General features: G+C 39.5%; 1 protein-coding gene across 1 annotated transcript in view; it reads right to left on the reverse strand.

The window, feature by feature from the left end:
- The window catches only part of EML6 (EMAP like 6), a 205,811-nt gene that overhangs the window by 102,246 nt on the left and 86,727 nt on the right, over nt 1–16,838 (reverse strand). Inside the window, 4 exon segments of the mRNA XM_042472788.1 lie at nt 4,186–4,323; nt 6,320–6,521; nt 11,192–11,327; nt 13,193–13,378. Coding sequence (XP_042328722.1) covers nt 4,186–4,323; nt 6,320–6,521; nt 11,192–11,327; nt 13,193–13,378 — 662 coding nt within the window.

Genomic DNA, 16,838 nt, shown 5'->3' on the forward strand with positions numbered 1-16,838 from the left:
CACAAAATACATTTTTTTACCATGGGACAACATTTTCTTCCTACTGGAAAACAATTTTTTATGGAAAAACCATCGTTTCTGCATAGAAAAAAGTATGAGTCTCTTCTCCTTTTGCTCAATGGGGTGCTTCACATAGCAAAACATTATTTTATTTGTTAACAATCTGACAAATTAACAAATACTTTTTACATTCCTAACATGAAGGTGACCAATTCCTGGTTTTATGCACATTCTTCACTGAGTTTACATGAACTACCACTTATACACAAAATAGTCCTCATGCGTCTGAGGAAGTAGGCTCAAGTCTATGAAATCTCATGCTACAAGCTTTTTTCTTTCACTTAGGCCTGAAATAGATGAGTATAAAAGAGCAACCTAAGTCCACTCCAGCCAGGAGAGGGTCGGAACTGCACTGTCTGCATGGCCTGCTCTTAAGGTGGGCCGTGGATGCAGGGGCTAACTGGCATTGCCAGGAGTTCGATTATCCCAGCTCCTTTTTGCTACGATCCTAAGGACCAGAGCACAGCTTCCTGGAAGCCACTTCATCTAGACAGTCTGTTTCATCTCTTACTCTCAAAGATGCTACAAGATCCCTTTGTATACAAAATAGTCCAGTTCAGCCATAACCATTTTGGTCTAATTAGCCATGATGCATGAAACTCCAAATAAGCTTTATGAATGATTTTCTGTGAGAATTTTAATAAAGAAATAGTGAATTAAGAGCATCTTGCAAACTAGAATATGAAATGGATGTACAGGTTGTCATCTCGTCTCTTCTGCCAGTTGAAGGGCACGGTCCAGGAAGGGAGAGGAAAATAGCGGATGTGAACAACTGGCTTCGCAGATGGTGCCGCCAAGAACAATTTGGATTCTTTGATCATGGGCTGCGGTTCCATGAGGAGGGACTTCTTGCAACGGACGGGTTGCATCTCACACCAGTTGGAAGAAATGTTTTTGCCAACAGTCTCAAGAACTTGATCAGGAGGGCTTTAAACTGAGTTCCGTGAGGAAGGGAGACAATATTAAGGAAGGCGAAAGGGCTGGAGAAAATAGTCAAACAGACATAGAGGAAACAAGAAAAAAAGTGCAAGGATCCAACAGTGGGAGGCAAATAAACTTGCACAAGCAAAAAGTAAATGGGACCCGTGGTCTGCGATGCCTCTACACTAATGCACAGAGCATGGGAAATAAGCAAGATGAACTTGAACTCCTAGTACAGCAAAGCAAATATGATATAATAGGCATCACTGAAACCTGGTGGGACGAGTCTCATGATTGGAATGTGGAAATAGAGGGGTATAACCTTTTCAAGAGAAATAGGCCAAACAGGAAAGGAGGAGAAATAGCACTATATGTCAGAGATATTTACACCAGTGAAGAGATCCAGGACATCAATCATGGAAGCCAGGTGGAGAGCATCTGGATAAGAATAAAAGGGGAGGGAAACAACAAGGATGTTACGGTGGGAGTCTACTACAGACCCCCAAGTCAGACGGAGGAATTGGATGATGCCTTTCTAGAACAGATGACCACACAGTCAGAAAAGAGAAATGTAGTAGTGATGGGCGACTTCAACTACCCTGATATTTGTTGGAAGTCAAACTCAGCCAGATCCTCAAGGTCTAGCAAATTCCTCACTTGCCTGAAAGACTATTTCATGGTCCAAAAGGTGGAAGAGGCAACAAGGGGGTCAGCTATTTTGGATCTGATCCTAACCAACAAGGATGACTTGGTTAATGGGGTGCAAGTGGTGGGATCCTTAGTTGGAAGTGACCATGTTCTCCTGGAGTTTGTTATACAATGGAGAGGAGAAGCCAGGCATAGTCAAACACGCATTCTAGACTTTAGGAGAGCGGATTTCAGTAAACTTAGAGAAGTATTGAGGGTGATCCCATGGTCAGAAATACTAAAAGAGAAGGGAGTTCAGACCGGATGGGAGTTTCTCAAAAGAGAGATACTGAAGGCACAATTTCAAACAGTTCCAGTGAGAAAGAAAAGTGGGAGGTGTCTCAAGAAACCAGGATGGATGATTAAGGAACTTTCAACCAAGCTAAGTTTGAAACAGAACATGTATAAGAAATGGAAAAAGGGGGAAATCACGAAAAAGGAATTCAAAGAAATAGCAGACATGTGCAGGGGTAAAGTCAGAAAAGCTAAAGCGCAGAATGAACTCAGGATTGCTAGAGAGGTTAAGAACAACAAAAAGGGCTTTTTTGGATACGTCCGCAGCAAAAGGAAGAAGAAGGAAACGATAGGGCCACTGCGTGGAGAAGATGGCAAAATGCTAACAGAAGACAGAGAAAAGGCAGAATTACTCAACACCTTCTTTGCCTCAGTCTTCTCAGAAAAGGCAAAGGGTGCTCAACCTGAAGATAATGGAGCAGAGGACAGAACAGGGGAATTTCAGCACAGAATAAGTAAAGAGATAGTAGAGGAATACCTTGTTAATATAAATGAATATAAGTCTCCAGGACCAGATGAACTACATCCAAGAGTATTAAAAGAACTGGCAAATGTAATATCGGAGTCATTGGCAATAATCTTTGAGAACTCCTGGAGAAGAGGAGAAGTCCCAGCAGACTGGAGGAGGGCAAACATCTTCAAAAAGGGGAAAAAAGAGGTTCCCAACAATTATCGTCCAGTCAGTCTGACATCAATACCAGGAAAGATTCTAGAGCAGATCATTAAACAGAGAGTCTGTGAACATCTAGAAAGCAATGCCATAATCACAAAAAGTCAACATGGGTTTCAGAGAAACAAGTCATGCCAGACAAATCTGATCTCTTTCTTTGATAAAATTACCAGCTTGGTAGATGAAGGGAATGCTGTGGATATAGTATATTTTTTGATTTCAGTAAGGCCTTTGACAAGGTTTCCCATGATATTCTTGCAAACAAGCTTGTAAAATGTGGGCTAGACAAAGTAACTGTTAAATGGATCTGTAATTGGTTGACCGGCCGAACTCAAAGGGTGCTCAACAATGGCTCTTTTTCCACCTGGAGGGAAGTGACCAGTGGGGTCTCACAGGGCTCCGTCCTGGGCTCAGTGTTATTCAACATCTTTATCAATGACCTGGATGACAGAATTGGGAGCGAACTTATCAAATTTGCAGATGACACCAAATTAGGAGGAATAGTTAATACTCCAGAGGACAGGACCAACATTCAAAATGATCTGAATAGACTAGAAAGCTGGGCCAAAGCTAACAAAATGAAATTCAACACAGAGAAATGTAACGTACTGCACTTAGGGCAGAAAAATGAAATGCACAGATATAGGATGGGGGACACCTGGCTGAATGAAAATACATGTGAAAGGGATCTGGGAGTCCAAGTAGACAATAAGTTGAACATGAGTCAACAGTGTGATGCGGCAGCTAAAAAGGCCAATGCAATTCTAGGCTGCATCAATAAAAGTATAGTGTCTAGATCAAGAGAAGTAATAGTGCCACTGTATTCTGCTCTGGTCAGGCCCCACCTGGAATATTGTGTCCAGTTCTGGGCACCACAATTCAAAAAGGACATTGAGAAACTGGAGCGTGTCCAGAGGAGGGCGACTAAAATGGTGAAAAGTCTGGAAACCTTGCCCTATGAGGAACGACTCAGGGAGCTGGGGATGTTTAGCCTGGAGAAGAGAAGGTTAAGAGGTGATATGATAGCCCTGTTTAAATATTTGAAAGGATGTCACATTGAGGAGGGAGCAAGCTTGTTTTCTGCTGCTCCAGAGAACAGGACCCGGAACAATGGATGCAAGCTACAGGAAAAGAGATTCCACCTCAACATTAGGAAGAACTTCCTGACAGTAAGGGCTGTTCGACAGTGGAACAAACTCCCCCGGAGTGTAGTGGAGTCGCCTTCCTTGGAGATCTTTAAGCAGAGGCTAGATGGCCATCTGTTGGGGATGCTTTGATTGGATTTCCTGCATGGCAGGGGATTGGACTGGATGGCCCTTGTGGTCTCTTCCAACTCTATGATTCTATGATTCTAAATCAGGATCTGATCATGGTAACCTGAAATTTAATAAGCTAGGATATAAGTGCCAAACCTGAAAGCTAGAACTCATTCTCAGCCTGACTTAACATGTTTTATTATTAGAATGTTGTATCTCAATCAGGCCAATGACAATTTTTAGAGATGGTTCAACTTTTGCTTAGTTAAAGTTAAATTTTATTTTCTTTTTCCTCACCTTACTCTCAGAACAATGAAAGAGCCATCTTTCATTCCCAGTGCCAGCTGAGATCCATCAGGGCTGAAAGAAACACTCCGCACAGCTTCCTCCATATTGCAACGGGCAATCAAGGCATGGTCAGCGAGGCTCCATAAACTAAATAAGAAAAAAATGGATTAAAGAACACTGCCTATTAATATTAGAATGTGCCATTCCTTCATTCATTCTTGGCCACAGAAACTTCTGAAAGTAAAAAGGAGTGGGTTTTGGCGACTTTCCATTTGGGCTAATGTTGCGTTATTTCTCCTTTACACAAACATGGCCGAAAAACAACCCTCAAAAGTGTTTTTCCCCCCAGACTTTTAAATCCCGTTTCTGCACGGGATTTATCTAATTTGCCTCTGTGTGGTAAATTCCTCTGTTATTTTACACTAAATAGGTTTATTTGTGAAGGAACACTTCTGTTTCCGACTAAGCCAATCCATGAGAGTTCTTCACATTGGTTATTTCTGTAAAGAATTAAATAATATGTATATTTGGTATAGATATCAAAGACATAAATACAATTTAAGATGTGACTGCTTTCTACTGTGTAAAGGGAACTGCTCCCTACCTTCTAGTCTGGATGACACCAAAGGATCTGTTTTGCCAACACTAGCTTTGCCCAGCAGCCTACTCTAGTCTCCCACAGGAAACAGGAAATCTCAGAAGCACCCCAAGTGCACAGGACATGAATGAAGATGAAGTTTATAAGAGAAAGTCTTTAATCTACATGAGAAGGATTACATCCAGCCAGTAAGGCCCTATCTGTACTAGTGGTAAGTCTGGGACCAGTCAAGAGCATCATGCTCTGGACAATGGTGGCTGCACAGACTGGGCCGCACACAATGTGGTGGCAAAGCACTGTCTACATGGGTCAGCCAGCCTGACACTACGTTGTTATGGCTGGCCCATTCCCTCATCCCTAGCGCTGTGACTGTCATAACTGCAGGAGCTCCATGGGCAGGTCATCAGCATCCTGCTGCTTCTCCAGAGGGTGGGTTCACCTATGTGACCAATGAGGTGAGAGGGTAGAGGGACATCCTGTTCATATGGTATGAGAATTCAATATCCATGCTATCCTATTGGGGTCAATTAGGGACTTCATGGATACCACGAGGCTGTCTCAGCACACCAATAGCTTGACAGTGTTCATTTTATTAGTGTACATAACTGCAGAGGGATAGGGTGGATTCAATGTGTACACAAAAAGTTGAAAATCTAAGTGAGTTTGTCTTATATCTTTTGCACTGTATTGTAAGAAATGTACCATACAGAGAAAGTCAAGAAGATCACTTCATTTTCCTTTCAAACTCCAGCTATACACTTATCTTGAAGACTGACTTGTATTAAACTTAACCAGTCCAAAGAATCCTGCCCAAGTGCTATTACAGTTTATTCTATTAGACACCTTACCACAGTGATCATCTGAAATTTATACTGAATGTTGCATTTCACAAGAAAAGTTACTTAATAAGTAAGTCAGAATTGAGATACTGGTGTTTCAGTACATTTAACACTTATATCTTGCTATGAGAAAAAAATGATATAGAACTAACGTCCACAGCTATCTCAGATATTGTGACAGGACTGAATGTGCCTCTAACCTCAAAGCATTTGCCTCTGTAAATCTATGGACCTGAACAGAAAAACATAAAGGTAAATATAGGCTGCTAACAATATTCTGCTTTTCCTTACCCCTATGATGATGATGATTATTATTAACTTTATATCTGCCTTTCCCCAAAGACTCTCCCACTTCATCATGTGTCTTTATTTATACTGTAAATCTGTGGGTAGGACTTGTCAATTCCTTATCTCATACTGGTCATTGCTGGGATTTATTTTAGAAGACTGAGTACTACCAATAATTACTACTCCGAAGGCCTGTTCCTGCACTGAGGCAGTGGAATATAAATGCTATTATAATGAATACAAACAAATGATTACATTATATTAGGTGAATGTGTTTTTTTAAATCAAATAATGTGTTGGATTTAATTGATCAGCAATGATGACGATTCTTAAGCCATTTCAAATTCTTGAAAAGCATGATGGCTGCCCATAATGGACATGAGGAAAATTCATGGATATTCGTATGTTCTTGCCTTACCGTACAGATCGATCATCACTGCCAGTAACAACCAATGGTTTCTTGGGATGTACTGCCAGAGCCCACAGCTCGCCTTCACAGTGACCTTGCATTATTAGCATTGGTTTATCTCTTTCTCTCACAATCACCTCAAATATTTCACTGTCTTGTGTCCCTGCTAAAAGTCGATCTGCTTTCCAGCATACACTTCGGATAGACAAACCTGAGAAGGTGCAGAACAATCTTAGAACAACAATGAATACTTCCCATTCTTTTTATAGTGGACACTGTATTTTTAAGTCTCATTGTTTAAGTCTAATTTCAAGTGTCATTGTTTTCAAAAGCAATGAAATATTAAATTCACAGACTTGCCTGAATTATGCCTACTGTCCTTGAATGCCATCATTTGTAATTCAGTGTAATTATAAAAATGCAGGAATTAAAATACAATCAGAAACAGATATTAAGCAAAAATAATTATCACTAGACCTTGAAAAATGAGCAAATTTCCTAGCAAAATGATGGTTCATTGAGGTTCAGTCCCTTATACACATACCTGTAGGTAAGAATTAATGAACACTGTCAGATGTATCTCCAAGTCAATACACATAGGGACTGATGTAAGTATTCAAAGTTGTTAATTAGGGAGAATCCTAATACAGTGGTACCTCGGGTTACGAAATTAATTCGTTCCGCGGCTAATTTCGTAACCCGAAAAACCTTCGTAACCTGAATTGCCATAGGCGCTAATGGAAAAAAATAGCTCTCTGCTGCCCTCCGGTGGCGAAATAGCGCCGAGGTTTTTTCGTAACCCGAAAAAACCTTCGTAAGCCGAAACAATAAATCCCTATGGGATTTTTTCGTATCCCGAAAAATTCGTAAGCTGGGTAATTCGTATCCCGGGGTACCACTGTATTTGAACTCAATTTTTGCTTGTTTGTTATCTACAAATTCAGTGACAAAGGGTTTTTGAAACTAAGCATATCTTTTAAAATGCAGCTGATTGGTTGGTTAAGTGGCCCTTTGTAGTGATGTTAAAGAAGAAAGGAAGTTGCCTTCCTTTGTATTAGTCAATGTGGTCAGTACTATTTACTTAGCAGCTTTCCAACATTACAGCCAAAAGTCTTTCTTCTGCCATTTGCTACCAGATCATTTAATCTTGGATATGCCAGGATTTTAATGTGGGAGATGCCCTGCATGCAAATAATGCCTTTCACAAAGATTTAAACAACAATATCGCTTGCAAAGATCAATGCTATCCATGGAGAGTACCCTTAGAGTGAATACAGGAAAAGTGTGTGTGTGTCTATTAGGCCACAGTATATAGATGGGTCTTATTTGGATAATATTTGAGATTTAAAAAAAAATTCCATATGCATTTTAAAGTTAATTTAGGAATGTGTGTGTGTGTGTGTGCACGCGCGTGCGTGCGCCCTTCAAGTTGTCTGTTGAAACCATGAATTTCTTATGGTTGTCTTAGGCTAGGACTACTTAGAGGTGATTTTGCCAGTTCCTTCCTCTGAAATATAGCCTACAGCATCTGGTATTTGTTGGTGGTCTCCCATCAAATTACTAACCTGGGCTGACCCTGCTTAGCGTTCAAGATCAGATGAGAACTGGTCACACCTATTTACAATATACAGTCTTTCTGTTTTTCAGTTTAAATAGCAGTCGACGTTTTATATATACAAAGGCACAATTCATTGTTTCCTAAGAGCTATAATGAAAGTGTCTATCTGAGAGGGAAACAAATATCCATTTCTCTCTCTATGTGTGTTAGTGATCCAAAATGGCTACATTACCAAAATGCACACAGATGAGTGCTACACAACTGTTAATTCTCACTGAAAGTCCATAGAATCTCTGCAATGGAAGCCAGTTCTAATTGGCCAATTAGAAATTAATGTTTTCAAAACGCTACATCCCTGCAGTTTCTTTTAAAGTGTTCTCTACATATTCAGAGCTCACCAATTGCATTAATTTGACCCCCTAATGAGTGATTTCCTTCTTTAGTAACAAGACTTAACTTTCGTACAGGAACGATATGCATTTTAGACACCTGCAGGAGGATAAATGATTTGCCTTTAGCAATAGCACACCTGAGGCACATGACATTTATAAATAAATGATGGCACCCTATTCTGTTTATAATTCTGAAGAAAAGATCATGTTCTTACACACGTTGTGGTGATTTTCTCTTGACATTCTGAAAATTCCAAAATGCAGGTTAGCCTAGAACTACTGTAGCACAACCAAAAGATAATACATGAATTTGTGTACATTGTGAAATAAACTCTGCAATGAGCTAGTTACTGACAAATACACACAGAGGCAAGGATAAAATACATACCCTTGCTCTTCCTTGAATGTCTTCTATCCTGTTCTTAAGAGATAAACACTAAATGCACTTGGTTTCCCTCACCTAAAATTAATCATGGCAAACTTTGGCCTTGAGTGACTGGGGAGTTAGCAATTTTTTTTCCATGTTAAATGAAGGACTGATTTCTAGAGACTGGTAAACACCAATGTCATCTTAATTACTCTACTTGCTTTTGGTCATGAAGCGTCTTCAGACAAAGAGGTGGTGATCAGAACTTTCAAAGGAATGCTTCAAATCTAGCTGTACACAAGAAGATTTTATCTTTGCCCATCAAATAATGCTATCCTCACACTATGTGTAAACAAATCTCTCCAGTAGTAAATGTGGAATCAACTGAAGTTAACACAAAGCTAATTAAGGGGCGAAACCAGTGGCTTTCCAGAGACTTGGGGGCATATTGTTTAGATGACACATGCCTCCAAGCTGTCAGGAAGCTGCCGTGAAGCTGCCCGCCTGACCACATGGTGGGCAGCTTTGCAGAGCTCCAGTGGCACAGCATTTGTATGCCACATGCTACAGGAGCACCAGAAAGCTGGGGTGGCAGTGGAAAAAACAGCTTTTGGTTTCTGCAGCTTCTGTTTGGTCTGGAGAAAAGCCAGATTGGGGCTGTGGTTGCCACAGCCCTGATCTGGCAATCAAAGAAGTAGCATCAAGCCACTGCTTCAGGGCTGTCTGTTTCAGTCCTCGCTCATTCAATTTACTACAGAATAAATGTCTTAACATATTATGGAGTTTTTGAAATAGAAGTACAATGGGTAATTAGATAGGCTTTCCATGTGTTCAACGTAATTTAGCCCCAAGTGTGCACAGGATAGATTACAGACAGATTCATTATTCCTGGGAGGGCTCAAGAACAATAGCTATCTTAATATTTCTTAGAATTCAAGGACATAGGCTGTAAGTTTGGAAAATTGGTATGCAACATAATCTTGTAACACCTTTGAGACCTACTGAAAGAAAGAAGCTGGGAGCATGACCTTTCATAGACTTGGCCTAATTCCTCAGATGCATGAGATGGTGAGTCCAGAGACAGATCTATATAAGCCGGTTGCTTCTAAGATTGTCCAATGAAATTCAAAACCTTGTGGGTATGGAAATGACATGACAGGTTAAGTTTTAACAATGGTCATTAGGGGACAAAAGCAAGAGGAAGGATGTTATCTAAAGCCAAGGAAGTAGATAACCATATGAATGAGTATTGGAAAGTAGTGTGGGAACCAGAGAGGAGATGTGAAGAGGTGGTCAAGGGTACCCTTGTGAGAATGAGGGTTTAGATAGCGTTGAAATGTATGTAAAGTGCCAGGAAACTACTGTCTCTGTTCAACTCACTGTTGATGGACTGGAATCTGTGGATACATTCCACTTTGGATACACTCCCATTTCTTTAAAAGAATTCCACAGCTTTTCTGATCTATACAGTACTCTCAAAGCCCTTGCTATAGTCAATAAAGTGCATGCTGATTTCTTTCTGAAATTCTTTGGCTTGCTCTGTTATCCATCATATGTTTGCAATATGATCCCTAGTGCCTTTGCCTTTCCTGAACCCCACTTGGACATCTGGAAATTCTCCCTCTATAATTTGAAGAAGATGGAGAAGCTCTAGATCATGAACTGCTTATAAGAAAAATTAGAGTAAAACTAAAGAAGACCAAAATCACCTGAATAATATCTCAGAAGAATTCACTGACAATGTAAAAAATAGATTTGCACTATTAAATATAATTGACTGTGAACCTGAAGAACTGTGGACAGAAAGCAATGACATAATCAAGGAAGAACAGTAACAGTGACCAAAAAGAAAAAGAGGAAACAGTGGACGGCAGATTAAACACTTCAGGCAGTACAAGCCAGAAGAGAGGCAAAGGCAAAGGGAGATAGGAACAAAGCCAGAAACATAAACACAACAGTGCAATGTCAAGTGTGCAGAGATAAGGAGAATTACTATGATGACCAATGCAGAGAAATAGAAGACAACAACTAAAGGGAAAAATGAGAAATCGGTTCAAAAAAAAACTGAAAAATCAAAAGAAAATTCAAATCAAGAGGAGGGTTGCTATATGGAGAAAATAAGAACATAATACAAAAACAAAGTGGAATAAAAAGACATTGGAAGAAATACACAGAAGAGTGTATAAATGAGATGAGAAAATGATTGATACATGGAACGAAGAATCGTATGAAGATGAACCCCGGATTCTAAAAAGCAAAGTGGCAGTGACAATAAGAGAAATTGCAAAAAATAAATCCCCAAGAACTGACCAATATCCCAGTTGAATTGGTACAATGCACTCAGACAGAAGCAACACAAGTGTTAACTATAATATGCCAAAAAATACGGAAAACAAAAAGATGGCCAACAGACTGAAAATGATCAAGACCTCCTTCTACTGATTACTCTTTGAGCACAGTTTTCCAACCAATTATGTATCCATCCAACGATGGGTACTAAAAATCCAACTGTGTTTCCATCTATTCCATATTACATTTCATTGCAGAAATAAACATTTTATTACCTTTGTATCCTTGCTCAGTCTCCCTGAGATCTATTTTAGTTATAGGCTTGAAATCCATGTCCCATAGCCGGATGCAGCCATCTCTACCACCAGTAGCAAAGCCTTCCTCACACACATACATACTAAAAATTCCAGCCTGTGAATTACCAAACAATACATTCATATTTTCATCATAAAACATATTAGATCACAAACCTTTTTGCAGTGTGTTAAATATACTTTCCCCCAGGAAAATTCAAAACACTGACAAAATTTGATGGTTCTATCATATATCAGCTATGAGAACCAAAGCCTTCCCAACAGTGGCAACATTGAGGTCCTTTTTTATTTGCTTGTTCCTTTTTGCAGAAAAGTACCATATGAATATTTAAATAAATAAACAAATGTGTGATCCATCAAGCCAAATACAAATCACTGCCAGCAGTAAATTGTGGCCTGCCAAAGGACACCAGGCAAGCAGCAAAAACAGGCATAATAGTCATATTATCCTGCTGTGTTCAGCTCTTGACAAACATTTAACTGGTATCAGAGTCTATTCATTTGTTTTCTAAGTCTGCTACTACAGTGCCTATGCTTTACATTGAACAGGGTCTTCAACCAGTCCAGGCTCCCTGATCACTCTGTTTCTTTGATGTTTCCATTCATATGCTCATGTTTGTCACTTGCATATTTTCTACAACCAATGCGAAAGTATTTTGTAACAGGGCTCATGTTTCCTAAGGGAATTTTAATACTGAATTTCCTGAACAGCAACTTCCCCTGCTTTGATGTCATATTGAAACCCTTTTTTGAAAAGGAGAGATATATAAATAAATGATGATGATGATATCAATTGATAGATTTTCAGTATGCCCATTACATGTATAATTCTTCACTGGTCTTGTGTTTGTATGTGCATTGAGCTCCACAAAAAAATTGTCATTCATATATGAGGAAGAAGGAGCGATTAATAAAACTCACATATTCCATCATTCCCCACTAGCACAATTTTAACCAAATTGTGTCCTTTTCCATTGTGTTATGGGACATTTCCTCATTTTCTTCCCCACAATGTTATAATTGTCAGGATTTGAAGGGTTAAAACACAGCACACAGGGAAATGCTTGATGTGTGTGTTTGGCCATGAGCCTTCAGCAGAGTGGCAAGGCTGATCTAGCACAGCTGAAAATCATTGGGCCAAGGACACTTCAATGTCCAAGTGCACGTAGCCATGGATGATGAAACATGTGTCTGGATTGCAGAGGAGACACATGGCATGGCTACACACTTGAACTCACTGGGTTTGGGAGACCACGTGGTCTGGAGTCTATATAAACCCAGGGGTTGCAAGGGGTGGTGTGGGTTTGAAGTAGGAGTTGGATTGGTATGTCGTGGAGTTTGAGAGATCTAGTTTTGTATTATAGCACTGTTAATAAAGAGCACTTTGGGGACTTTTGTTTCTCTGGAGGTTTATCAGAAGAAGCTACAGCATCGGTTTGCTGTGTGTCCCTGGAGGTTCCTGCATTGCTGCAGTTCCTGGAAGACATCCAGTTGCTGTCATCCCAATTGGACTCTGGGAGCCACGCTTCGGCTTCTGGAAATTTGCCAGCTCTGCTCCAAGGTTCTGATTTAACCCCAGGACTCGTTTGAGTTGCTGACAAGGGTTGTTGGACCCCAGCAGTTGCATTGACAATAATTTAGATCTCCTAGAATTTATCATTATAGAAAGAAATCCTCTTAAATAAGATAGGGTTTACTGAAACATGCAAAGACCTTTTAATGCTTGTCAAGATAATTTGAAAAACAGCAAAATCAGTGTCATAACTATAAAGACCAGCAGCTTCAGCAGCAATACAAGATGCTATTAAGTAATACTGCTAAGGATATAAAATCTTCTGGGTATCACAAGAATCAATTTAACTCCCTAAGAACTATTTAAAAGAACACAATCACATCAGTAACATTTTTTTTAAAAAAAGGCAAGCCTTGTTTTCATAACACAGCACCAAGAAGATAACTTACACCATGAGCACCTTGAATTGTTCGGACTAAGGTGAGCCCTTTCCAGACATAGATGTCTCCATTTAAAGCACCTGAGTATGTAACATCATCTTTTGCACAGGACAGACATAAGATAGTTTGCAGGTCTCCCGTTTTCCCAAATATTCCTCTCTTGGCTGTCAAGGCATTTCCACACAATGTCCAAAACTAGAAAATGACAAAAGAGTGTGTTTCATCACTGCAGCACTGATGATTAAAAGCAAGAATTGGCAAATATCTTCTTACAGGCCACAAACAGCCCCCAAATGCCCCTATCAGCCCCCAGGAAGCATAAGGGGCACTGTGTGACCAAAAAGTGAAGGGTTTTTGTTTTAAATTAGGGTGGACAGTAGAGGCCACACTAGGGCCTCAAGCATCTTCTGGGGATCAAGAAGCTTTCCAATGTCTTACAGTTGCCCACCCAATTTAGGGCCATCTGGAATAATAATAATAATAATAATAATAATAATAATAATAATAATAATATAATATAATATAATTTACATTTCCCGCTTCTCCCTTCGGATCAAAGTGGGATTACAGCAAGTAAAAACATCATAACAATACATATATAATTTGGAATATATCAATCAAAGAAAAGAAAGTAAGAAAAAGGAAGAGTTGTTACAGTTAACAGGTTATGAAATTAAAATGAATCATTTTCTAGCCAAAGGTAAAAATAAAAATGAAGATGGGTATAGCAATAGCACATTGAAATACACCAGAAAAGCATGTATAGTAATCCCAACAGTAAACTCCTTCTATGAAAAAATTCATCAATGACATATTATTTATGTTACTATTATTTATGTACTATTATCAGGATCGTTGGGAGAGGAACTGCAAAATAATGTGTACACTGAAAAACTATACAAGTACAGTGGGCCCTTCGTATCTGTTGGGGTTTGTTTCCAGGCCCCCTGTGGATAGCAAAATCCATGGATATTCAAGACCCATTAAATAGAATGGCACAGTAAAATGGTGTCTCTTATATGACAAAATCAAGGTTTGATTTTTGGTATTTATATTTTTTAAAATATTTTCAAGCCATGGATGCTTGACTCCATGGGTAAAAAAATCCAAGAATAAGAAGGATTTACTGTATGTTAAGTAATAAAACATTGGTCGCAGCAGACCTTTTTCAATATGTTCCAAGCTCTTCTATATGCAAGGGACAGCCAATTTTTTTTTTTGCAAACCTGTGTTTACTTATTTATTTCTTTTGCAAATTTGGGGGATGCTTTAAGAAGTTAGTTGCTTGTCATTCTTCAAATGTCAGCTCTTTTTCCTGACTCTATTGACAGAAGCTAAAATGTGGGTGGAAGTTGAATCTTGTGTCTAGGAATCATGAATACAAACGCACGCACATAAACATAGACACACCATGTAGTCCAACAGCCTGTCATTTCAAATGCTGCAGATTGTGAGATTCATTTCAAACTACTGGTAATATGCTGCAGGGCATTTAAGCTTTTCTGAAATATTTTACACAAAAAGAATACCGTTTTTCTTTCAAATCAGCAAAAGACAAGGCAAGAGAACAGAACTTAAAGCAGGGCAGGAAAAAACGTCTCTGTTGTTTGTATTTTACATGATCAAATTTATATTTAAAACAGCTTCAAATGACATCTAAAAACGGTAATGGTAATGGTCATGTTTGAATGTAGCACTAAACCCTAGTTTAATGCTACAACAACAAGCCTCCTCAGGCTTGTATAGATTTGACTAGGAAATAGGACATTAGTTCAAACAATGCTTCATCATCCAAACGAGGATGAGGGACACTCAGCTGAATGAAAGGGATCTAGAAGTCCAAGCAGACCACAAGTTGAACATGAGTCAACAGTGTGATGCAGCAGCTAAAAAGGCCAATGCGATTTTAGACTGCATCAATAAAAGTATAGTGTCTAGATCAAGAGAAGTAATAGTGTCACTGTATTCTGCTCTGGTCAGGCCCCACCTGGAATACTGTGTCCAGTCCTGGGCACCACAATTCAAAAAGGACACTGAGAAACTGGAGCATGTCCAAAGGCGGGCAACTAGGGAGCTGGGTATGTTTAGCCTGGAGAAGAGAAGGTTAAGAGGTGATAAGATAGCCCTGTTTAAATATTTGAAGGGATGTCATATTCAGGAGGGAGCAAGCTTATTTTCTCCTGCTCCAGAGAACAGGACCCAGAACAATGGATGCAAGCTACAGGAAAAGAGATTCCACCTCAACATTAGGAGGAACTTCCTGACAGGGCTGTTAGACAGTGGAACACTCTTCCTTGGAGTGTAGTGGAGTCTCCTTCCTTAGAGGTCTTTAAACAGAGGCTGGATGGCCATCTGTCAGGTATGCTTTGATTGAGAGTTCCTGCATGGCAGGGGGTTGGACTGGATGGCCCTTGTGGTTTCTTCCAACTCTATGATTCTGTGATTCTATGATTCTAAGCCATGATCAAATGGTAGCTTCTGGTCTTGCCTTGTTAGGATAACTACGTTTTTGTTTTGTTTTTTGCCTCAGTTCAAACAAAACAAGTAACTGTAGTTAGTTGGTGGAAATGGATATTTCTGATCTTTTTGGTAGCAGTGCCACAGAAAAGGATGGAAACGTTGGATATGGAGAAATGTGCAATCATGCTTTCATGAGAGCACTTACTTACGGTAAACAATAAAGGAAGAAACAGGCAAAGAATTTCTGGTGTGTTCCCAGTTTACAGTGTCTGCTCTGTTGCTTCCTCACCTATAGACTGGTATTTTCAGGTTCAACATCACTTGCACCCACACCTCTTCCACTTTTAGTTATAAACCCAATGCTAGATTGAAATCCCCACCTTTTCTCTTTCAAATATTAGTTCTTTATTAAAACAATCTCTCCACCAAAGACAATTCTTCAAAAATATTTTGACATGACATCTAATTAACATAATGCAGAACGTAAAGTACATATGTTACAAATTTTTCATATTTGCATGTTTAGTCACCGCATTTTTACTAACCCAAGCATGGTTACCATTTCCTCATGCTTTTGTACAGGGAATGCTTTGGTGAATATGCCAGCCACGTTTCTCTCAGACAGTACACCAGTTTTATGATACCTTCTTGTATTAACTGTCTAATGTTTGTGTGCCTGACACTTATATACTTAGTTCTGCTCTTCAGATTCTCAGCCTCTGACATTGCAGTACACATCTGAGAATCTTCGTTCACTTTGTGGGACCCTCACACTTTTCTCCCAGGTCCTGCAGCAACTGTCTAACCACTGTATCTCACCATCCAATTCTGACAAGAACTGCAAACTCTGCCTCTGCAGTGGAAAGGGTCATACTAGTCTGTTTCCTGGACTTCCATGCTATCACATTATCAGAATGTTTGACTACCATTCCCCTCACAGACTTCCTGTCACCTTCCTCTGCAAAAGAGCTGCTAGCATAACACTCCGGTTTAGCACCACTCTTTGATAATTTTCAGGCACAGACCCTGTGTACCCTTCAGGTAGCACACTATTCTCTTCAGTGCTGTTCAATCACTCAAACTGGGCTTTTGACACTCTCCTGATTAACAAAGCAACTACGAAATTTATATCTGGTCTGATGTAAATTGCAATGAACAGCAAACTTCCAACCACTGAATTATAGTTCTGGTTTGG

Source organism: Sceloporus undulatus, chromosome 1 (genome assembly GCF_019175285.1).
Source record: "Sceloporus undulatus isolate JIND9_A2432 ecotype Alabama chromosome 1, SceUnd_v1.1, whole genome shotgun sequence".
NCBI lineage: Eukaryota > Metazoa > Chordata > Lepidosauria > Squamata > Phrynosomatidae > Sceloporus > Sceloporus undulatus.